Source organism: Manacus candei, unplaced genomic scaffold (genome assembly GCF_025592945.1).
Source record: "Manacus candei isolate 608988 ecotype Guabito, Panama unplaced genomic scaffold, ASM2559294v1 h1tg000005l, whole genome shotgun sequence".
NCBI classification, from domain to species: Eukaryota; Metazoa; Chordata; class Aves; order Passeriformes; family Pipridae; genus Manacus; species Manacus candei.
In genome coordinates, this window is record NW_026138053.1 from 18,565,212 (window position 1) to 18,590,685 (window position 25,474).

Consider the following 25,474-nt stretch of genomic DNA (forward strand, 5'->3'; position numbering starts at 1 on the left):
GAAAATCATGTTAAAATGGTACTGCAGCCCTCGACAAAGCACCCGTGAGCATATGGCAGAGCACTGGCAGGCCCTGCCAAAATGGAGATGGTGGCAATTTTCTGACAAGCAGGGACCCGATTTTTTAATTATTTTTTTTTCTTTTTAATTATGCGTGTGTGCATGTGGGCCATGCATCAGAGATCCAGGAAAGGTTGTCAGGGATTTGACTGAGGCTGAACTGGATTCTGTGTCACAATCGCAAAATGTGAAGGACGACAGTGAATTCAAGTCTGCTTGCAAACTGTTTTGCTGAGGATCTGCTGAAGGGCAGAGGGCAATCATGTTACTTTCTCTCTTTCTTCTTTCCGAACAAGAATACAAACAAATTCCCCAAAGGCTGTCCAGCGAGGAGTGTTGCCTGGCTGCACTTCAGTGACTCTGCCAGGGATGAGCAAAGAATATGGAACTCAATGGTTCCTTCTGTTCAAGTCTCAGCATTTCTTCCCAGTAAGACTGATTTACTGGTAAAACACCAAATCCTTCCGTTTACTTCCAAAAGTATCACTTTTGGAGGCACTGCTTAATAGAATACGTAATTATAGAAATGAAACTTTCTTAGTACAGATGATACAATATAGCTGATAAACTAGAGGGAGTACGAAAAAGATGATGAATTGTCTAAACTGAGCTTTGCAGAACATAAACTTAGATAAGTCCATTTTAAACTTTGTTTGGCCTACAAAATACTAGGTAAACAGACACGTGCTTTAAATTTAATCTTGATTTCATAATGGTTTTAGTATAGTTTACTTACTTTGGTGCAATAGCTTTGTTTTCAGTGGAAGTTCTGAGACCAAATTGTGAGACTGTACCTCTGGAGGGCATGAGTTTTGGGATGAAAGAAAAGTAAAGCTTCTCCCCAATTATGGACCCAAAAGGAAGAGTAAAATATGAATTTTAAATTATCCCATTTCCTGCTCAGAATGTTGGACTTTCAGAAGGAAGCAGCAAATTCCTATACTCTGGAAAGAGATTTCAAGAACCAACCTCTCAGGAAGAGGTATGGAAGAATAGGTAGCAGCAGTTGGTGGACCTGCTTTGGAGGGCTATCATATTACTCTGAAATATTTGGTGAGGATACCTATAGTAGCATTTATATGGGAAGGGGGCAGATGGAAAATCCTGTTCTCTGGTTGTTTGCAACTGTTTATTCAGGCATAGAGACATCTTTGGGACGGTCTCAGCTTGTTTGAACTCCCTACTCATTACTGCAAAGAAGGTAACTCCCATGAATAGCAAAGCTGCTGGGTGTGGGTTTTAGAGAGCTTGAAAATCAGGATTAGTAGAGGACAAGATCTGCATTGCCTAGTGACAAAATAGGGCGCTGCAGTCTGTTCTTGGAACGCTTCAGAAAAGAAAATAGTAATTGACTATTTTACAGATGTTGCAGGTGGCTGCAGACAACGTCAGCAAGGCTGGATACATTCTCAGATTTATTCCCCAATACCAAACTTGCACAAGATTTGCCAGTCGAGTCCAGCAGTTTGTGCAAAGCACCTTTGTTTCGTCACCCTAAAAATGGGCCAGTCCCCTGATTTTCAGTACTTGTAACACAGCCATTCAACTCATTACATTATATATTATATTTACATGTTCTTGTAAAAGCTTGGGGAAAAATCTATTTAAAACTTTATTCTGGAAACAGTTTTTACTCATTTCAAGAAAGGATTTCCAGAACTTTAGGGTGACAAATCAGCAAAATTCTTGCATAATCTATAGAATTCTTTACGTCAGCATCATAGCTCCAGTTTCAGGTAGCTTAAAGAGGAAAATACTGAGCCAAAGTATAATCTGGCTTCCAGTAATTTAAATAATTGCAGGCTTGTGAGGCCTTGCCAGGTCTTGTACTGCAGACATTTAGATCAGTGATGATGAAGAAAGGATAAGACAGAGCTGCTGTGATGGAAAGCTTCATATTAGCTTTTAAGTCTTTCTGCAAAGCTCCATTAACAGATTAACAGTGACATAAAAGTGCATATAGGTATTACTTAGTATGTCTCCATAAAGTTCACATACCATTAACTGCAAACTTAAACACATCTTACGTGAAAAAAATTCTTTCAGTATCTTGTTTAAACAAAATCATCAATGGATAGCGAAGTACTCCTAAGCATTTTACACATCCAGTTGTTTGTAACATTGAATAAGGGTCTGAAGGAAGTTTAAAATAACATTTTTCAGTGAATGCTCTACTTGTTTATATAGTTTTCTGTCCTTGCTTGAATTCTGGTTGTTATTAGTGTTTCTGATCAGAGGCAGTGTCCGTCAACATTATCCTTGAATTCAGATATTTGATGAAAAGCTGATGTTAAGAGCCTCATCTCCCAAAGAGTTTGTACTCAGCTGAAATGTGTATGCTCTATATGCTTCCCTGCCTCTCAGGAGGACCAGTAATTCTGAGGGTAAAACAATGTAGCTGCTCTTCTCTCTTGCTAGAAGCTTCCCTACTATGCGTGACTCTTTCCCGCAGTTGTCTAAATAAAGTATATTTTTAAAATTCTGTATGTAAGCAAGTAAGTCTGAAGGTATATGTGCATTTGTATGTATGCATACACAAACACACTTCATATATTTTTTTTTCCTAAATGGAACAGACTGCTTTTAAAACCAAATTGCCTATACATGAACAAAAATGCTATGTATGTTAAAGATACTTGTTTTTCACCCTGCCATTTATACCTGGAATAACAGTATTTGTGGTGACTTTTTTTCTTTCATTGTCACTTCTCAATTTTTTTAACTAGAAAATGTAAAAGCAGCTGAAAAGGGCTGCGGCTGTCAAGATATATCTTTATAGCCACAATTCTTCAAGCTGCTTATTCAGCTCATTAAATTAGTAACAAGGCAGCAAAGAAATGCTAATTTGCTATTTGAAAAGATCTAAATAGTTTAAGGTTTAGCCCTTAAAAAGCTGTGTCTTTTTTTTTATTAAGCTGTTAGAAAAAAGACATCTGACATCTAGCTGCTCAGTACAGCTGGATTTGAGAAACAACATTTGTGTGGTGATTGATCCAAAACCTTCAGTTCCAAGTGTAACTCTCTGCACTGGATCCCACAGCAGTACAAAGTTAGGTTCAGAAATTCTGTACAAATTCAGACACACAGTACAGTCATATTCTGTCCAACTAAGCAGGGTGTGAGCCAAAGTTTCTCAGGTACGGTGTTACTTGCCAAAGGGTAGAAAAAACAAAGTCTCTTCTAAAGCTGGTCTGTGCAAAGGCTGTTTTTAGACGAAGATTTTGAGCTGGGCTCACCTCTGAAAAAAAAAAACAGCTTTACTGGGTGCAACTGGGTGTTTATGTTCCAACACAATTCCTAGCTTGTGTTAGCCTGTTTGTGATGCTGCACAGGGAACTGACCGAGCTGGCTGAAAAATAACCCGTTTTTGGGGGGTGGAGGGAAAGCTATTCATTTTCATCCATAGTAGTTTTCAGTTCAGCATTAAAAGCCCTACTGTCAGATTTCCCGTATTCTTGAAGCTGCCCTTTGAGTAGCTCTGCAATTTTGAGATTCTTTATCTGTGTAAGTTAGCCCAACAGCTCAGTCAGCCTGTTGACAGTTCAGTGATACCACATCCTCTTTCAGTAGGTCCTTGCTCCTACTCTGCAAGGACTCTCTGGAAGAGACCCCTCATTTTTTTGATGTCATTTCTGGTCACGGTAGCACCACCAGCAAGTACAAGTTATGTCATTAAAAGTCACACACGTGCTTGATACAGTGTCTTGACAAAGATAAGACTTCAGCTCACCTTGAAAACCTTTCAGGCTGAAGCAATCCTATTACACTGACCAGTAAGTTTCTGTGGCTTTGGATCACTGGGAGCTAATCAGGGTACAGAAATTTATCAGTTGACTTGAAATTGTGAAACTCACTTTTGAAGAGAACGGGGTAACACCTTTTTGTCCTCAAGAATGAAATGTGAAGCCTCATTCTTCAATAGCCTTCCTCTGGTAACATCAGAAAGCAAGATTATACATGGAAATAAAACAAATGATGGGAAACAAAAGAAGAAATTATAAAGGTTCATATTTCCTACAATTTCCATGTTGCTGAAATATGAGAAGAAACAAGATGTAAACATTAATGTGAACTTTTGATAATTTTAGGTTATACTTAGAGGTAAGCAAGAAAACAAAAAAAAAATGTTGTTTTGGTGCCATGCTTTTATTTAAATGAAAGGAAAAAACTACACTGTACCACATAAGTAGCAATGACAATATTTTACAGCACAGCATTTGAAAAAATATGGAAGCTATGCTCCATAGAAGTGGACAAATAAGCACACAATACACTGTACATTTTTCAACAGTGCCCATTAAATCATAATTAAATAGCTGAATTTGGCTTTAAACAGCCAAATAATAAAACTTAACAGTCATACTAACATTATTAAAAAAAAAAAAAGAATTCAGTAGCCATTATGACTGTTAGAATATGAAATTTTGCTCCAAAAACTAAGACGAGAGTTTGGCAATTCATTCGTAGCAACAATAGTAATACCCCTGATGAAAGCACCAGTGTGTTCTGAAAAGGTCAGTGATAAATACTGGCCTTTATGGAAAGCTTCCTTTTTTTTTTTCTTTTTCTTTTTTTTTTTTTTTTTTTTAAACATGATCCCAACCAAAGATCCACTGTAATTAGAAAATCTGCAGGCTTAAAAAGGAAAAGCGTATCTAGCTTTACTTTTCCTGTATTAAGTAAAACTTTATACTGCGAGCAATGAAATTTTCAACTGCATTATTCACATTCTACTTTTTGACATTGCACAAATCTTTAACCTGTTGACAAATGCAAATTTCATAATACATTCAGAAATATTTAAAATTACTCAAAGAATTCCTGTCATGTATTTAAGCTCACTTTGATTAGATTGATGCGTGTGTCTTTATGGTGTTGCAAATCTTCAGTTAAATCATAGTACAGATTTTAGAAATAAAAAGCCTCCCATGATAAAACTTCTTTTGAAGTTATTCACCATATGTGTGTCAGTTAATTCCAACCTCCTGGTTTCTTGAATCACTGTATATTATACACAGCTTCATATTGTTATTCAAGATGTTCCTACAATGGTATTTGTAGGAACTGTCTAACAGGCAGAATGTGCAAACCCTCTTTCCCCCCTTTTTAATATTATTTATATCCTATATACACAATATGTATACACTTGAAATATAAGAGTTACATATCCTGGTGATATACATGCAAACAGTAGGAATCAGCTAACCACAAATAGTTTTGAGCCACATACATATTAAACATGTATTTTAAAGTGTTTTTTTCTTTTTTTTTACAGTTTTAACAAATATACATAAATATAAGAACATAAATTACAGTAAAACTGACAGCATTTTTGAGAAAATGTTTATAATCCAGATGCACTGATGCCTAAGGCCTTATAATAATTTAAAAAAGTACTGTTCTAAACTGCTTAATGACATCTCATTCCTGTGCATCTTTTCTCTAAGTAAATGAGTACATCATAGTAGTGAGGCATAGTTTCTCTCAAAGCAGTTTAATGAGAGAAATACGAACATAGCTTTAGTCTCCCCATGAAACTGAAAGGACTACATACTCATAGCACAACACTGGCTTATGTTAATGGAGTTGTCACAACACTGAAACAGAACAGAATCACAAATCATTCAAGTCTTTTCCTGAGAATGAGATTTTTTTTTCCCCCCCACACAACAAATTCTCTGGTGTAAGTTGTTATCAAAATAGCCACAGATTTAGGGGAGGCTTCAAGTTTGTATTTTCTTTTTTTTTTTTTTCCAGAACAGTGCTATGTTGAAAGCAAATTATAAGAGAAACAAACACTGAAACGGAATAGTGATTTATAAAATAATCAAACACTGTTTTAAAATAAAATGCAGCCCTTTATAAATAATACTGAAATATGCCTAGAGTTTGGTTTTGCAAATGGTCATGTTATAAATTTACTGAAATGTCATTTAGGCTTTTTAGCACTTAAAAATTGCTGTGTCACAGGACATCACCTGTAAGTGTCAAGAAAACAATTTACTAAGACACACTGAAAATTCTTTTCAGATGTCTGTTCCCTAGAAAATTGATTTAAGTCTGAAGTGGCAGATCTGAAGGCAGGAAGTGGCCTGGATCTTGAAATCCATGGGAATTAGATACACGACTTCTGAAAGATCTGTGACTCAGTGAATTCTGTGATTCTTCTGAATATTTAGTGTTCTGTCAGGCAAACATCAGGGATCTAGTTCTGAATGTATCATAAGTTCCTATTCCTTCCTTGAAGAAGCAGTACCTGACCGTGTGCTCTCTCTTCAGCTGGAACAGTGCAAAGCAATGAATGCACACTTGCTCAAACTGTTTGAGAGATCTACCAAATCTTTTTACTTTGCATTTTAATGGTATTATGAACATACATGGTCAGTCATTACATCTCAGATGGCAACTTACTGAAACAGGAATAATTGCATCACTTAACTATACCCTGAGTTGTTAAATAATTCATCTGAAGCAAACTTCAAGCAGTTCAAAGGTTTTTCCTTTACTGTTTAGTTTATAAGCAAATCAGTATTATTTAATTGAGAAAGAACTATAAAGACACAGGGGAATGAATCTTGATTTTGTTACAGCACACACAGTAAGGATCTTGCAGAACAGACCCATTCAGCTGTTATTCAGTGACATACAACTTAGTGTTTACTGTAAGTCAGTATGCAAAGTTTGATGGTATTGAGAATATTAAGAAGTATTTCTTTAGTGAAAGAAAAATATTTCAAGACAAGCACAAATACAAACATATAAGGCAACAGATGTAAAAAATGTAGTTCGAGTCACTAAAGAGGAACATTCAGTGCTTCAGTGTATCTAATCAAAATACAGAGCAAATATACTCTATATGTTGTATTAGCACATACAAATCTCCACACAAGTCAGACATTTCCGTAATCACTCATAATTATTCACCTAATAATCTTCTGCACTCCTAAACACTGTGTTTACATTCCAGTTGGACATGATAATAGAACTTGGTGTCCAGTTTTAAGTTCTAAGAGTCTTGTTGGCAACTAGAAATCTATTTCCTATAGGCAGTAAAGATGAAGTGCAAGTTTATCATAATTGTCTCAAGCAAATTTTTTCCCATCTACTATGCCTTGGTGGGTAAAAGTTTCTTAGGAGTTACTGGTCTCTTGGTTTGCCACAAATGGCTGTGAATGGTAATTGCATCAACACTGGCAGACAAAGTTTTGGCAGGTATGTGGCTAAATTGCTTCCTGTCAGAGTTGTATTTATACAGTCCTTCTATCATTTTCTTTGTGATAGATTTGGGACCTATTCCCGTTAATTTATTGATTTCTTCAGTATCAGGGCAGTACGTGTACAGAGATCTGAACTGGCAGCCTGAATCCCGGAACAAGATTAAGAAATTATTGGCATCGGATTTTTCCATTTCCTTTAAAAGAAAGAAAGAAAGAAAAAGATTCAGAATATGAATTTTGCATTGTAGTTAGAAAACATTCCAAATCACTGGACTGTCATTTTGAATTGGTTTTCTACCAGAGCTAAAACTTGCACCTAACTTTGTCCACTAAAGGACCTCATTTTCAATCATTAGAATTTGCTAAGCTTCAGAATTTTGATAAGGTAGAGATCTTTCTCGAGCAAAGTGTTATTTACTTACATAATTTCAGCTAAACTTGTTTAGTTGAACCTCATGAGCAGACATCCTAACAGTTTTTTTGGAGACCAAATAGAAATTCTTTTCCTCATCCATTTCATCAAACTGGTCTAATAGTTACAAGCTTGGGAACAAGAAACTTTAGATGTGTGGTGATAGGCCTGAAAGATCTCCCAGTGCAAAAATGGAGTTTTAGTCATCCCTAAATCCATTCAATTTGGGTCAAACCATAAAGTTGGTTGGAGTATATCAAACAAATGTTCTTCATTAGCTGAAATCTTCAGATTCCTATTCCACCTGATACAACTTCTCTGAGACACTTGCCCTGAACATGTATAGCTTCTATCAAGTGCTGGATGCTTCACCCTACAGCTAAGCATGACTGACATTTTTGCAGCTATTCTTTCTCGGGATTTCTGGGGGTCATTTTGCTCCCAGTTACTTGAACTGAAAGAGGCTATCCTGATTTCTCACTTGGTATTTCCAAAAAGTAACTGGAAAGACAGAGAAAGCAGCATCTAGACATGAATGAAGAAGAATTACAAAGAGAAGAAAGGTCAAGAAATACTGCTGTGAAATTTATTCCGGAAAAGAAACTAAGTCCAGATTCCAAGTATCTGTGTTGGTTTGATCTATTTAATCTGTCATATTTGTCACAGCTGGTAAAAGGAACAGTCCCATTACTCTCACACACTTCTCAGACTTCTGTGTTATTTCTTTTGCATGGAAACACACTGGCCTCTGAGTTCTCACTCTTATATATTTGTGCATCTTCATAAAGGTTTATACCAGCCTAAGAGAAAAGACTGGAAGGCATCTTCCTGTAACAGGAAGTCCTGAATTTGCCCTACTGCTTGGAAACTTGAGAAGAGCCTAGAAGGGATGTATTTCAGTTCTTTCTGCTCATAAGAGTGCTGTGCTGTGTTCTAAAGTTCCCAACCTGAGGATCTTTATGAATAAGGGAAAACAACTCTGTGAGCAAATGATGAAAGTCTACATATTGAAGTTCCCACATAAAACAAGCAGTAGCTATTAATTAACCTGTGAATTAATTCAGCTTCCTGTGCTGCATGTACAACACGACAACTATTGTTTCTAAGGCCCTGGAGAACATTTCTGCCTACACTAGAAGCAAAAGTTACAGAAGTTACTCAGTCCCTTCACTAAAAGCTGCCATAACCTCAGAAGGCTCCTTTCAATATTTGCACTTATACTTAAGGGTCTCCACAATGCCTGACTCTGGCTTGACTTATGTGCTTAAGCTTTTAGGGGAAAAATTCCCTTACCTCCAGTATCTTTTTCTTTTGACCTTCATTTACTTTTCCAGCCAGGCAGCAATGTGCCAGTGCATTCTGAATTATGTACTTATTGGATTTAGCACTGGGTTCTTTGAAGAGCTTTGGTCCTATGGAAAAGGAATGACAAATCAGCTAAATTAATCAATAAGCCAACAACGAGTTACTTTAAATGCTGTGAAGCATTTTTCGTATGGACTTTTTGCATGCATAAAACCACAAATCCAGGAATAATACAGAATTAGGCCAGAGACCATAAATTGCACAAACAAGTAAAATGTCATTCTTTCAGCTGTGACTGAATTTACTTACAAATGTGTCTTTCATTATTAAATCATTATTAAATCATTATTATTGGCAGCCTCGGTAGATATATTTTCTCTCAGAGGACTGTTTTTATGGACAATAAAACAATTTGCTTTTTCCTACTAAAGTTTCAGTTCTCCAGGAGAGAGCAAAGTCTTTCTTTTTCTTTATCTACACCTATGATTTCAAGGGTGAGTGGTATAACAATGAAGCAGATGCAGTGCTTAGAGTAACTCTTGCCTGTCCGCTTTGGAATTCCAGAGATCTTTTACCCAAAACCAGAGGTAAAAGTTTGGGCCTGAGACTTATCAGGTTATTCTGGCTGTAAAAAGACTTGATTCATCTGGTTGAAGGAGAAATGTTTGTTTTAATTTCTGAAATATATGTCTACTTGTATTAAGACCACTTGAAAAAAACCAACATATTAATACCAAGTGCAATTTGGTCTTTGATTTTGTAACTCTATTGTAAATTGAGCTGAAATTTCAACTCTTCTTGCCTGAAGCACACAGTGATATGTGAGCCCATTTGCTGTTCTGAGCCTGCCTGCAGTTAATTCTGCTTATCACAAATGCTGCAGTCAGTATTTTTGTTTTGGATCTATAATTTAAACCTTTTATTATTACCCTCTACTTGAAAGGAGGTGAAAGTAACATTTCTATCCAAGTGTCCTCAATCAAGTTTTAGGAAGCCAAATCAAGATAACTGGAAACTTTTCATACGCAGAACCACTATTAGGCAAGTACTTTTCTGAACATTGTTGTCACTGACCTGTGTACTCTGTAGCAGAGGCAACTGAAGAAGTTGTAGATGCATTTTCCCAATCTTTCTCTCCGTTACGACTACCACACCGACTTGGAGATAAAAATCCTTCCACAGATTCAGACCTAAACATTAATTTTAAAGTCTATTAAAAAATTTACAACGTTCACCTGAGAAGCCTTCTAATACGAATGGAAGGCAAACTGCATTAAGGTAAAACACAATGATTTGAATTGCAGACTATGAACCTAAGTGCACAATATTTATTGAAAATATCAAAGGAAAAATGAGTTCACATACTGTATAAAGTGTTTTGAGTGATGCAAGAAGTTGATATTTAGGTGACATACATGTTAGTCAATTTTTGGGCTATATCTGAGGGACAGAAACCTAACAGATATTCTTGGTTGTGAAAATATAATTACTAAGTGGAAATTCGGGTTATTTTTAATATTGGTACTGGAAAAACAATTATCTCGTGCAGTGAACAAATCAGTTCTTGATAGAATAATGAATATGAAAAAAAGTTTAGTTCATTTATACTGATCACTGTAACAACTGGCAGTGGGCACTGCTGTATTTAAGACAGCAAAACAATTTCCCTTCTGATTTTTGTTTTCACAGGCAGTAACTTCTGGTACTGTAATTCTTCAGGATGCACTCAAATGTGAATAGTTTTACATACAGAAGTCTAAGCAAGATTCTTAAGTTTTCTTAAATTATTACAAGATACTTAAAACCTTTTTTGATTGTGGCTACTGCAAAAGCCAGTCAAATTTTTAGCTCTTCTAAGTGAGAAGGCAGGCACAGAATAAGATAAAAATGGCATTATATCAGCATTTGTGTGCACACTCATTTTCAGTAAAATAAGCAATAGAGGAAAATCCAATTTATAATATATCCTACACCTTTTGTGATTAGCACCTGCATGAAGAAGATCTGAAAGGTATCACTGAAATTCTGTCAGTGGTATCATCAAAAGACAATTCTGATGTGAGGACAAGGTGACAGTATGGGTCTGGAAAGATACTGAAAATTCTTTCAACTCTGTTACTTTTAGCAATTTGTACTGAATTTTATAATGTTTTAAAAGTCTCAATCCCCTAAACCAAATCCAAAGCCAGAGGAAGATGTACTGCTCATTAGAAGCACAGTACAGCACTGTACAACTACAACTCCATAGATAGAGGTCATCTCCTGTAAAGTCTGCGTAGATGAGCAACATCAAGCCTTTTCTAATAGCTAATATAGCTGGAAGAAATCCCCATCTCAATTAACACTGATAAGTTTTAAGAGATGACAAGAGATGTTAGGCTATTTGGATAATTTTATTGAAGTTTCTTACGTAATAACTGGAAAGTCAGTTCTCAAGACTTCAAAGTAATTAATTGAAAAGTCAACTGAAACCAGCAGCAGGCATGCCAGAGCTGATGAGTAATGCACAACGGCCATGAAAACATGGCATATGATATCATAATATGTAGTATTCCTTATCAATCCCTTTTTTCTAGTTTGCCTTTTTTCCCAAGTTCTTTTCTATGCAAAAGAATTAGTGCTTGTCTGAATATAATTAAGTAGTTACATAGAAATAATAATTTTCCTCTGAATGATAATACAGGTTTTTTACGTTTAATTAAAATGTTTCTGTTGTTTTCAGGTGATTTTTAATGCAAAATAAATTCTGGTATTTGGGAAAGGTTGAAGTCCTAGTGAGCATTCAATAATTTCCTGCACAACTGCTAAAGGAAAAAAAAAGAAAAAACAGAAAAGAAGCTTCTATGTTAAAAAAAAGAAAAGAAGCTATGTAGCTGCACGTAGCATACAGGTTTAATAAAATATCCACAAGTTGAGACTTAAATACAAGCAGGTGAATTAAAGAGGCTGTGTGAACAGCATTTTGTTTTGACCTCATTTATACCTGCCCAACTGGTTTACTTGGTAAAATTTGCAAAACAAATGATCATGGCTCAGTTCCCTAATGCCTGATAGTGGAAACTCTCCATGTCTCAAATCAGGAAAACATACTTGTTCTCAGAGTACACAGTGTATATGTGACCTCTTTAAAATTCATGCTTGTTTTACATAGCTGATTATCAAATTTTATGAAATGAAATGGTTATTTTAGCTTTACCTTGGTGTTCTCTTGCCTGACTGCACACTCTCATTGTCCCCTGTATTCAGCGATGCCAATGAAAGACTAGATACTGAAAAAACACGATAAAGCTGTGAACCTGGATAAAAACAAAGTTAAAGCTTATAAACCTATGCAAGTAGTAGAGTCTGTTCATTAGACCCAACACCAGCATTTGAAAGTCAGTAGGAGCTTTTACACCTGAGACTAACACCCATACATGATATACCTGCATGCATATGTGGTGTACTTCATGTAAACACTTGTTGACAACCAGCCATTGGCAGCCACCAGGAATGGTCTCAGACTAAGTACCAGTGGGAATACTGGCACTATGCAAATCAAGGAATGCAATCAAAGTTAATAAGTCCTCATGAAAGAGAGCTTAAGCACTTAATTTAATGCTTGGGATGGATTCTTGGAAGGTGTTAATGAAATACTTTAAATTACCCTGAAAGATGGAGGGAAGCAGCCAGAAAAGCTGTAGGAGAATAACAAGGTTACAGGAGGCTGTAAGAAAAAGGATCACTGAGCAATCTGGTTACTTTTTTTCTAATTGAAAGGTGGCAATACTTCTTCCAATCATTACTGCAGTTTTTTGGTATCTAAAAGAATGTAAAATTGTTCCACATGATTAGTGTTGCTATGTTGATAACTACACATGCAGTAGGTAAGTGAGCAAAATAGGAAAAAAACCATGAAATATGAAAGAAATTTTTTAATTTTAATTTTGTCTTTATTAAGTGGGAGTTTAAGTACTCTTACCCTATAATCACCACTTTATTTATCAATCTCTTATCTCCCAACTTTTATTCATTCTTACTCTACAGGTGCAAGTAGAGATCAGTGAAGAAAACGTGGGTGTGTGTGAAACTTGCACCACACAGGGGTGTCTCCCCTGGGTTCTCACGGAGCCAACCTTTTTGTTTGTTTATATATATATATATATATATGCATGCATGCATAGCAGGTAAGTGACATTCACCTTTCCATTTCTATTGGCAAATTTGGCTTTCCAGTTTGGTCACGTGCAGCTTCAATTTAGCACAAGACACTCAGAAAGGCACGTGCTTGTTAGTACCAAAAACCAAGCTGGTGTTTTAGCATGAACAGACTCTTTTTCCACATAAACATTTGTTACCTGGTGGACCTTTGATTGGTGTCTTAGGTGATTCAATATGATCCCTATGAATAGATTTTGGACGTGGCTTTTTTTGTTTGATTGAGAGGGAACGTGGCTTTATGACAGTATCCATGTCTTCCATAAGCTTTAGTTGTTTCCTTCTCATATATTCCTGCTTAATAAATTCTCGCCGTGCTCGCTCATCCTCCTTCTTCTGACGTTCCTCTTCTGTTTTGCGTCTTAAAAAAAAAAAAAAAAAAAAAAAAAAAAGAAGTAAATTCTCCCGCAGGAACTTTCCAAACAACGTATTTCAGTGAGGACAATACAGGCAGCAGATTGTTGGAACTTTAGAGCTCTCACACACCAGTAAGAGACAATTGCCTTTTTTTTTTTTTTACAATTTTCAGACAGTTTAAATTTTTTGGGATATCGCTACTAATAAATTCAAACCCACGTTTCTCATCTTCACTGGTGTGACTGAGTGAGCACTCTGCATTTGTGCAGAAAGAACTCTCCCCAGAATGCCAAGCGGGGCAGGGCCTGCTCTGAAATGCAGCACTCAGGCCAGCACAGCTCATGTGTTGAGCCTGAGCTATAGACTGATGCCACCTGCTGACTTGCAGGGCCAGCTGGGCTCCCCAGCACATCCGGCTCTAGCAGTAAATACCTTGGATATTAGGATGCAATGTTTTGACATGCAAGACATACTTTTAACTAAACCAGACATTTTTACGTTCACCACTACTGATCATTTGGATCAGGACATGTAGTTTTACCTTGTCTCTTCCTTCTTATGCTCTAGTTCTGCTTCCAGCTGCTGCTTGCGAAGCAAAGTCTCTCTTTCCCTTCTCAAACGCTTCTCCAACAATGCTGCTCGTTTCATTGCCATATCATTTTCTGCCTTTTGATCATCCTAGCAACAGTATTTGAAAGAAAAGGACCCAAAAATATTAACATCTCTGAATTCAGCAACTTGATCTTGCCAAATCATTAGACACTTAATTCTGAACACTGGGTTGCAGTATCCCAACATACTCTTGTAGTATTTGGAATAAGTTTATTTTAAATGATTTTTCCTAAGACTGCTACAAACTTTTCATAATGGACTTTTTCCTTCCTAAATCAAACAAAATTCAACACTGATACAAGAAAACATGCCAAGTGAGATATTTTAGAGTCAGATCCCATTCGGCATAAACCTCTGCATTCAGCTTTGAAAGATTCTATGTGTATGGTAACTTATCACAAACCCCAGTAAGTATGCAGCGTATAGAAGTAACTTCTGATCAAGTCAGATGTTTTGGTAGAATTGAGGAATGCTTCCAGACAAGCAAGGCGCATCTCAGATACGTGATACCCCATTTTGGGGTATTCCAAATGGAAATTCAAAATCTTGATGGCTCTCAGTGTCTAGACCACTCTGTTACAATGGGCATTGTAGTTAAAAGCCTGTCTGAACTAGCTCTTTAATAAAAAGTCACCGAGGAGTGCTCCCAAATACCAACTTCAAAAGGGAGACTCACAAGACTATACTTCGTTAGCCAGCCAACAGAGGAAAAAAGGCTCTCCGAAGTGCAATTCAGAAACATTACTCATTTTTAAAAATGCAGGCTGTTATGTAGTTCAAAAGCTTTTAGTTAAGTTTGGGGTGCGATGGGGAAATGAGGGTGAGATGTGAGATGTTTAATTAAGGTCACCAAAGCTTATGTTAAAAATAAATCTACATTCAGCGTGCATCTTTCTCATCAAAAACTCCAAGCACTCTTCCACAATTATGAGTGGAAAGTTCTGGCATGCTCAGAACTGCAATATTGTAGAATATTTACCACTGTTATGATGCCAAATTAATCAAGTGCAAAAGATAAGCTTGTACATTTAGAGTTGCAGAACCATCTGTTTTGACTTCAATCATCACTGACATCCACAGTTAAGAAGTTCCTTTTCACATGAAGCTAATAGCCAACGTACACATTCACTAGTTCTCTTACCTTAAAAAAGAATCCACAGCACACTTTCTGGTCATCTTCAAACTGTTCTCTATCACTCTCACCTTCGTATTTCTCAACAGATGCTTCACTTTTTTCTGGTGGCTTCAAATCTGATAGGGAAACTTCAATCAGGTTAGCTGTTTTGGGAGCCGGAGGTGGTAAGATCGGTTGGTTTAGCTGATCTTCATTTGGAGTGAGGCAGACTGTTTCTGTGATAGGCTGAGATAATACTTCAGAAACATTAGATTCAATAGGCTTAATCTCCTTTTCCTCCCCCTTCTGTTCACACTGTTTGGGCAATTTTGGTCCTTCTTCTTTTGCTACCTCTTCTGTAGACTTGGCTTCCTTCAAAAGATTTCCCTTTAACTGAGGTTCACTTACACGTTCACCATCATCTCCGAAGCAAACAAATGATCTAGTCTGAATGGGAACCTGACTTGGAGAAAATCTCCTCAGACGGGGAAGACTGTCCACAGACCGTGGGGCAGTCAAGGTACGATTTAGAGGTGTTATTTTCAGTTCATTTGGCCTAGGAGTCCTTTGCATTTTAATGTGAAAAGAGGCATTCTTCCTGTTGGAAGACTGTGGAGATTGATGTGTAGAGCGAGGAGATTCCTGTGAGAAAGGTGCAACAGCAGATGGAGTTCCCACTTGCCTTGATGACTTAAAGTCCCGAATCTGTTTCTGAGGAGAAGGCTGAGGAGGAGAAATAACCCAAGCCTGTTGCTCTCTCATCTGCATCAACATCTCCTGCTGAAGGGATAGACGTTGCATTTCTTGTTGTAGAAAGTGTAGGGAAGAGTTTAGTTTTTCTATAGATTTTGTATATTCTAAGAGATCTCCTTCATTCAAATTTTCTTCTGAGGGGCTTGCTAAATTCCACTGTTTTTCAGCATCCACGGAAGTAGCAGGAGATTTTAACCATTTGCTATGAGAATTTTCAGGGTTTTCTTTTATTAATTCTGAAGTCTTACTAGTTTGGTCATCTGATTTTTGAGTTTCTTTTTCTTTCAACCGATTATTGTCAGTGAATACCTTCTCATCTTCAGCTCCTGCTGCTTCTTCTCGGAGAGGTGATACTCCATCACCTTTCTTTTTCACAACATTAAGAAAGGCTGTTCTTCCCATTTTCTGCCGCTGCTTTGTGAATGCAGCTTCCATTTTCTTCTTCTGTGCTTCAATGGCTCGTCTCTTTTCCTCTAGCTTCATCCTAAGCTGTACCATTTCAGAAGCCAGTAACTGTGTAGTGTCTCTTCCCTGAGGAACAGATGCCTCCTCGGGAATATGAGTCCAAGCAACCATATGAGGGATGTTCAGCTCCGAACCTTCTGGTGTGGTTTTCTGAGAACTGCTTCCACTGCTTTTACTATCTGTGTGATTCAACTTCCTGAATTTCTGCTCTGCAAAGCTGGTCATTTTAACCCCCGAGCTTGAAGAGGCACTGCTGCCTGCCTGTGATTTAGTACTTACTGAGCTGGGACAGGGGCTTAACTGATCTCTGTGATTGCCAGCTCGCATGTCATAATCCTGGAGAAATTTAGATGGTTCTTCCATGTCAGAGTCCATGCTTACAGTATAATCTCTCAAAGAAGAATCCTCATCCATTGTCTCTGGGATATCTTCTGAAGGGACATGTATTCCAGTATCTACTTCTGTAGTGTCAGTCACAGGACTCAGAGCACCTTTAGTGTCTGTGATTATATCTGGGGTAGTCTGATTTGGTTTAATGTTAGAATTCAAGATGCTCATTTCCCGATTGTGAAGAAAGAACCCATTTGTAATTTGGTCTGTTTGGAGAAGTCTGGGAGATTTTTCAGTGTCGTGAATTATCTGCAAAGCCTCTTCAATGCTTGGTGTCTCAATCTGATTGCCAAAATCATCCAGAACTGCCCTGTTTTGCAGAGCTCCATTTGGAAACCTGTAGTGGCTGCTCTCATTGGCATTCCTTTGATTTGCATTAAGAGACTGATTGGCCTTTGTGTCTTTAAGAGCTATCATATCCTTTTCTTCTTCAATATCTTGACTTTCCTCTTCTCCATTTACTGGTTTGAAGGACAGATTTTTTCTAGAATGTTTCGGCATGCGGTTGATGTTTCCTGCAAGGCCTTCATTACTCACAGATCTAGGAATTCCTCTGCTTGGAGTAGATACTGGAATGCTTTTTTCTTTGTCAAAAGGAATGTCAAACGAAACTCCATGTAATGATGACCTAACAGAGATGAGAATAAAGAATGTAACTGAACAACTCATGGTTATTAGTAATAGTAATAATGAAATATTCATATTTGGTTTTAAATTATTTTAAGCTGGTAGTATTAAAGGCACTGTTAGTACTGTATTTTGCCTATCTTCAAGTATAATAAATTCACATATATTTTTATATATTTAATAAATAGATATAAATACAATAATTATTTAAAGCATGATAAAATAGCACAAAACATTTTCTCCAGAGTCAGACAATGCTTTTTATTACTTTGGAATAAATTTTGGGCATTTTAGCAATATAGGCACTGCCATCATAGATCAGAAAGAAGTTGTGAAAAGAGACAATTTACACACCACTACAACTCTTACTGTTTTAACTTTAGTTTACACCCTACAGATTAGGAGTTTATGACTGGTCTAACTGAAAAACAAAACATTCAGCCTGATTGTTCTCAGTATCCACAAAATAATACAATCTTAAATGCTACTGAGTTCATTAGCCATGTTATTCTTACTGCTTTTAGTTCATTGTGATGAGTACATGTGAACATATTTAACACCAACAATTCAAATATCTGAAAAATACCTCTTTCAATGTAAAAAATAAATTATTTCTTTCTGAAGATTGTTTCCTGTTCCTTACAAGTTCTTAATCCATGATACATTTTTCTCTTTTTTTTACTTTTCAAGTAGTTTACAAGAATTCTTATTACAGGACTGTGAAAATCCAATTACAATGGAACATTTTACTACTACTCATGACCAAAAAATAATAAATTTTTAACTGCCTCAGTTAAAGACGACTTACCTTTTTTCTTTGGGCCATGTCCCTACATACCCATCTACATAAGACATTGATGTGGACCTTCTGATGACTCCTAAGTGAAATGAAAATAGGACCCAATGTAACTGCTGTGAAAAATGATTTTAACATCACCTTCTGTTACTTAAACAAATTAGTTTGCTTCACTACTCGGAACACTGCAATGGCAAAAACAAGGGTTTATATATTGAAAATAAAAGTAGAGGAACTAAGCCAATTTCATCCTGAATATATATTATACCCCTCATCCCTCAAAGAATTTGCAATTGAGTACAATATTCTACAAATACTACTAAAATATACTACAGATAGTTGTTGTAAGCCATCTTCCACACAACCAAAACAGAAGTTCAATTAAAAAAATACACACAATATATGAGGTACAAACACAAACTTCCCATTTGCACACTTTATAAATTACAGAACTCATTCATTAGTCTTTCATGTAAAGGTCTCTCAGTAATTTCTGCATAAATAATGTTGGAATAAATATATGCAAGACAGCAATTTACTCTGAGGACAACACCTTGTCTCATTGCCTCTTCCACCCATTTGTAAATTGTTACCTGGAACAGATGAATAAGGCTGCTGGGGTGTATGCAGTTGGTGAGACGGTGGGTAAGCTGGACTTTCCAATCTATAAAACAAGAGATATGAACTTAGAAACAACACATCAAAAGCCACATTATGAAAAGGCAACCAGACTTCATGTCCTGGGCCAAAACAGATTTATTTTTTGTGACAGGGAAGAAAGTGAGGTCCATTAACATACTTGTCTCATAGTGTGTTTCATGCAAATGTGTTTATTAGAAGGTTCACATTTTTTTAGTGAAAAGTCCAAACATAAACATGAGCAAAATGAGGCAGCTCCTACTGGCCTCAAAACTGAGTGATTGCAGCCAACATCACATACTTTTCATGCGTTTCTATTTTCAGTTGCTTAGTCTGAAACTTCTGCTTTGTGTCTGGACTGCAATATGCACTAGAAGTGGATAAAGAAGATTTTGTGATAGACACGGCTTTATAAATACACAAAATATATTCACTACTAAAGAGTAATTACAGAGATTTCCTCTCTTTCTACTTACACAGAGACATTATTTTGGTTCATAGAGAAGGTCTGTAATTGAGTGGCTGTGTTAATCCAGAATCGGATTAACATAATTCAGTGTTTTGATCAAGGTGCTTCTTCAGCATCAGAACAAAGACACATACATAAAGATGCATGGATTTGTAGGTAAAACACTTCTAAAGAAGCCAGACTTCAAAACTACTCTGGATTAAATCCTTTCATGTTTTGAATTTTGTCCACTGAGTTGAAGAGCATACTCCCAAATTCACATTTTTCAATCAGTAATTTTCAGAACATTTGTTTAGTGTTATTATATTATATATGCTCTATGATGTAGAAGTGTCTACATAATATTTGTAAGAAGGATATTCACATCAGTTTAAGAAAAGTAATGTTGTTTACAATCTATAAAAGCATCTTTCATATTATTTATTATTCAAAATAGGTTCTCATAAATTCTTGATTTTTTGTGTCAACAACACTACATGACGTATCTGTTTTACATATCATTTGAGATTTCTGTGAAAATTTTAAAATCATAATTTCTAAAAAGTTATCTTGAAAGAAATGCTCTCTAAATTTCATCCAGCAGCCTGTAAAAATTTGCTACCACAAAGAAAATTTATGCACTTAATTTTTCCTCAAGGAAAGTCTGATTCTGGCACCAATACTGTGATTCCATAGCAACCTTAGGCATAGTAACTGCTCACTGTCACAGTCCCACTCCCTCCTCTGTGCTGGATCTGGCTCTCCATCCCATGCTCTGACTCATTTGAACAAGCTGAGGCGACAGAAGAACATTCACTTTTTCCAACTGGGTTAGTTTTTCCTGTCTTTGTGCACTGAAATGGCAGTTCAAACACTCAAGGGGGCAGGAACACACAGCTGGGACAATGAGGAAGGCCAGGACCAGAACATCCTGCAGTCAGGTCTGTTCTGCCAGGGAACCTGCAAGCCCATGTGTTTGATTCCTACCATCTGAAATTACTTCTTGGGCCCCTCTTTTGTCCTACAATCCAGTGACGTATCATCAAGTTGGATGAAGTACACTGGTTTATGAGGAAAGATACAGTGAATCACTTTGGGAACCCCTGCTTCAAAAGAGATGTTCAAAACTACTGTTACTTTTTCTCCTGGCTTATAGGCTAAGTTTACACAAAAATAAATTCATTGCCTACAAGGGAAACACTTCAGATACATACAGCAAAAAGATTTGGAATCACAGCATTTAATGGTAGTAAGAAATATTACTCCCTTATTAAAGTCAGAGTAGATTTCTAAAGGCTAAAAGCATACTCAGAAATCTTAAGCCTCAAATGAACCTCCACAAACCTCAAACCCAACCAAACACCCACCCCTTCCTCCAAAAACCCCATCCAAAAACAACAGAAAAGGCTAAACAGGATTATGTGGGTTGGCAATCAATAACTTGTCGAATATTCAATTAAAATGCTAATTTTATCCTTCTCCTCTGTGCCAGTTCAGACAGTCAGTAAATCTTTGCCCCAAAATTATAAATATATTGTAGCACTACCCCTCATTGACTATGTCCAGATCAGGTCACTGGAAGGTTTTCTTTACGTCAACAAAAGAAAAATTAAAAAGAAGGCCTAAGGTGCATTTTCTGCCCTTATCATAGAATCGGTTAGGTTGGAAAAGTCCAGCCATTATCCCAGTACTGCCAATGCCACCACTAAATTGTGTTCCTGAGTGCCACATTTACATATCTGTTAAACACCTCCAGGGATTGTGACTCCACCACTTCCCTGGGCAGCTCGTTCCAGTGTTTGACAACTCTTTTGGTGAAGAAATTTTTCCTAGTATCCAATCTAAACCTGCCCTAGTGCAAGTGGAGTCCATTTCCTCTCATCCTATCACTTTTTACTTGGGAGAAGACATCAATCCCCACTTGTCTACAAGCTCCTTCAGACAGTTGTAGGAAGGGATTAGGTCTCCCCTGAGAAATTCATCACATGTAAGATAGGCTAGAGAACACAAGAGAAATAGGATGCTCTTATATTGCTTCCAAAACTGTAACAGTAATACTAAAAATAATTTTTCATATTGTCCTGGTTTCAGCTGGGATAGAGTTAATTTTCTTCCTGGCACAGTGCTGTGTTTTGGATTCAGTGGGAGAATACTGCTGATAACACACCAGTGTTTCAGTTGTTGCTCAGCAGTGCTTACTCTCAGTCAAGGACTTCTCAGTGTCCCGCTCTGCCAGTGAGAAGGTGCACAAGAAGCTGGCAGGGAGTGTGGCCAGGACAGCTGCCCTGAACTGGCCAAAGGGATATTCCAAACCATGGATTGTCCTGCTCAATATAAACTGGGGGAGTTGGCCGGGAGGGACCTATTGCTGCTGGAGGATGGGCTGGGCACTGGTCAGTGGAGGGGAGAGCAGTTGTACTGTGCATCATTTGTTCTCCTGGGTTATATTTCCCTCTCTCTCTTATTTTCATTACAATTTTTATGATTATTATCATCATATTTTACCTCATGAGATTTACATTTTCTTTCCCATTCTCCTCTCCAACAGGAGGCAGGGTGGGTGGGAAGTTCATCATAGCTAAGTATTTCTTTTTACCTATTTGACATTCATAGTACTTTAGTAAAATAATCAAGCCAAACTAAAACCATCACTCAGGGGTTTTCTTTCTTTATAATTTGCTGTGAATTCCAGAAAAAAGTTCTTAAAAGACCAGACTTGGTCAGCAGCCCCATTTGAAATTGAAGAGGACAAGGCCATGTGCCACCCCTCTGCTGAATGGCAGGGGTTGTTTTGGAAACTGGTAAGAGAGCAGCACGCTGTCCAAGTGGCCAACATGATCTGTACAAACAGGAACAAGCAATCTGCTATGCAACAGGGCAGCGAGGGCCTGAAGTATGGAATCTTCCACAAAATTCCACAGATAGTATTTGGTGACTCAATCCCTGAGCATTGCAAAAAGGTAACAAAAGTAAATGAACAACTGTGTTTGATTTTTTAATAGAAAGGAGATTGTGAAGCAGTACTAGTGATTCTCTGACATTACCTGGCTACAAAGTCAGAACCAGATGGAGCATCCACGTAATTTCTTCTGTTAGCATTCAAGCTGTGAGCAGAAGCTGCATCCTTTGCAGGTTCAGCTGCCAGGAAGAACAAAGCTCAAGTTATTACACTTTAGTATTCCGTTAAAATGCATAATAGACAAACTGTCCAGAATAAACTGAAATACTATTTTCAAAGATTTAAAGAATTTTCATTGATTACATTATTTAGATTAAAACTCAGTCACTTCCTTTCACTTTTACCTCCTCCAAAGCTCCCATATTGGCACTAACTAGGGGAATGGAAAATGACAAAATAAACTAGAAAAGACTAGGGAAGATCTAATAAAGAAAAGAAAAACTAAAAAAGAACCACACAATTAAAAGCAAGCAAACCATTTTAGCAAAAAATTGTTCTTCTGAAAGAAATTTTTCTGATAAAAATTTTTCCCCAAACCCTCAGACTGACTTTTCAGCTAGAAAATAGGGGTCTTTGGCACATCTTAAATTAGTTAGCAATATTGAAAGACTTAAATTAGATTTGTATGTGCTATAAAGAATATAAATGAAAAATAGATATAAAAGCCACACATTGAAAATCTCTTCGTAGTGCCTGGAGAGCCTATCACAGCACTACTGTATGAACAGTTCAGATACTGAGACTTTGTATTCATTAACAGATCTCAAGATCGACCAGACAGGTGGATTTTAAAATTTGAGAATTTGCTGATGGAAGACTGTGCCCTTGCACCCAGGTACCAAATGCAATTTTACAATTAACTACCTATTCACTGTCCCCAGACTTGTGTTCCTTTCTCTTGGTATCTTCTCAGCAATACAAGTTCTTCAGGCTAAATTCTGTTCTTGGTTCCTCCTTATGTTTGTAATCCTTGCATGGGCATAAATGGATTCTAGGCTTGTTTAGGCCAGGAAAATTTGCAAGTGATTATACCCCAACAATTTAAACGAGTTTTTGGTAAGAGACAACAAAATCTAATTACGATTTATGAGATGAGATGAAGATTAACAATGAAGTAAGAGTACTCTGCTCCTTCTTTAAGGGGGTTGTACACTGCCAAATCCTGTTAACAAAAATATTCACTGCATCTGTGAACACAATGGCAATCTGCACACATACATTTCAAAACATGCATATTAAGGCCAATAAATAACATAATTACCTTGGGGGTGCACAACAACACGAGGTTGTACAAATGATGGCTTCACCACTTCAAACCACCAGAACAATTCTGCCATGAACACCATGTAATTGCTCTACCAGAAAAAAAAAAAGATGGGGAGAAATTTATGTTAAAATACAAGCCTGCAAATAAACAGATTAAGCAGCATTTGGGAGATGTCTCTGCATTTCACCCAGTTTACAATCTCAACTGATTTCTTAGAAAATGAGACCAGTACAACTGATCTGTAGCACCAACTATCTAATACACATAACTTGACCAGATTGCCACTGACTGGGATGAAATGTTTCATAATAAACATATGCTCAAGCCTGATGTCCTCGCAAGGAGGGCAGAGAGGTGCAGGATGGGTGGAAGAAAATGCCTGTCAAACAGATCAGCCATTTCCATTAAAGAGCAGTGAGGAGTCCATTGTTTCAAAAGGCTAGGTAATGCTTTTTTTCAGAGATTTTTAACATGAAAAAGTATGGTAACCCTTAGTTTTAGTGTAGGAAGTTTAAATTTGATTTAGACTTTCATCTTAAGTATGTCCCTTTGGTCACATGCGTGAAGATCTACCCAAATTTACAAGGTTTCAAAGCAAAACAAAAGCCAGAAGCAGAGTTTCCTCACTGCAGGTTAGAACAAGGTTTCAGCTCCAAAGATTTATGCACACTTAATACACTGTTGATATATCTCCCTACTGTACATTCCCATCATGCAGCTATGAAAGACATGGTGTGGGAGCCACCAGATTTAACACAAGGGGAGAAACAGGTGAAAAGGAAGAAACAACTGGTGACAAACTGCATCAGCAACAATGACAAAAATCAACAGAGAGGAAAAGCAGGAGAAGCAGCAGCAGTCATTTCTGCTGCAAGAGCATACAAGGAGTATAAAAATTTGACTGTGAAGGTTGGAGAGTTCAGAGGCCAAAGCTTCTACACCCAAATGCTACTCCATATCTAGAAATATCAACTGAAGGGGATCAGCAAGCATCCAGGCCTGAGCTGGCTCCAGCAGGTGCACAGACCTGTGTCACCAGTCTTACAAAGTCTGAAAATGTAAACAATACAAACCTCACTTATGCATTAAACTGGGAAACCATAATGAAATACTTTTTAAAACAGTTTGTTAGAAAAATTCTAAACAAAATGTCATTTTATTTCAAAAACAAACCACAGGACTTAACACTAAGAACATAATTTTAAAATAAATGAAAATTTATTTTAAAAAGTTAAATAATAAATAATAATAGCTTCAATTCTGTATCAGAAAAATTTGAAAACATAATTCTGAATATCTATTTGACACTTTTGCTTCAGATTTATTCTTTCTGCATATTTCTAACATCAATCAACCTTTACTCTAGCTAAGGGATACTCTTAGACCAAAAGCTGCTCACACGCTTCAGTTTATGGCAAAGGGATCAGCCAGATGTTGCCATAGTTATTACATACAAGCTGTAAATAGATTAGGAAAAACCCCATCGCTGCTTATTCAGCTCTACAGAATTGAACAAGGAAAAGTGCATTGCAAAATTTTTTCCATTCGGAGAAAATGTTAAGCATAGCATTTTGGTATCACTCACTGATTTCATTAGGAAGCAATGAGAAAAATCAGATGTACTTCTCAGGCAAAATATTATTTTTAACCCTATAATGTCTATATATTGCAATTTCTCCAATTTCTCTCAATATTCCCCCTCCTCTTACCTCTCCTTAAACTTTTAAATTTTTAACTTGATTTTTTAGTACAAAAATAAATTATTAAATGTTCTAATAATAGCTTTCTCCCCATCTGAAATAACCTTGCATTTAAATACTCCAATTTCTTATGGTTATGTTGAAATGCTGCATTTC

The 25,474-nt window shown here is 36.9% G+C and overlaps 1 protein-coding gene across 4 annotated transcripts in view; it reads right to left on the bottom strand.

Moving 5' to 3' along the window:
• Positions 1–4,187: 4,187 nt before the first annotated feature.
• Positions 4,188–25,474, bottom strand: part of CAMSAP2 (calmodulin regulated spectrin associated protein family member 2) — an 82,220-nt gene continuing 60,933 nt past the window's right edge. For 2 of the 4 annotated variants that reach the window (XM_051808058.1, XM_051808043.1), the window contains 11 exons: positions 23,613–23,706; positions 22,437–22,530; positions 18,899–18,969; positions 18,318–18,387; positions 15,302–17,510; positions 14,090–14,226; positions 13,332–13,552; positions 12,191–12,290; positions 10,069–10,184; positions 8,983–9,101; positions 4,188–7,471 (listed from right to left, as the gene is read on the bottom strand). In XM_051808058.1, the coding sequence (XP_051664018.1) occupies positions 7,166–7,471; positions 8,983–9,101; positions 10,069–10,184; positions 12,191–12,290; positions 13,332–13,552; positions 14,090–14,226; positions 15,302–17,510; positions 18,318–18,387; positions 18,899–18,969; positions 22,437–22,530; positions 23,613–23,706 (3,537 nt within the window). In that variant the 3' untranslated portion in view covers positions 4,188–7,165. The remainder of the gene's footprint in view (positions 7,472–8,982; positions 9,102–10,068; positions 10,185–12,190; positions 12,291–13,331; positions 13,553–14,089; positions 14,227–15,301; positions 17,511–18,317; positions 18,388–18,898; positions 18,970–22,436; positions 22,531–23,612; positions 23,707–25,474) is intronic. The other 2 variants (XM_051808051.1, XM_051808066.1) reach the window with 1 other exon arrangement.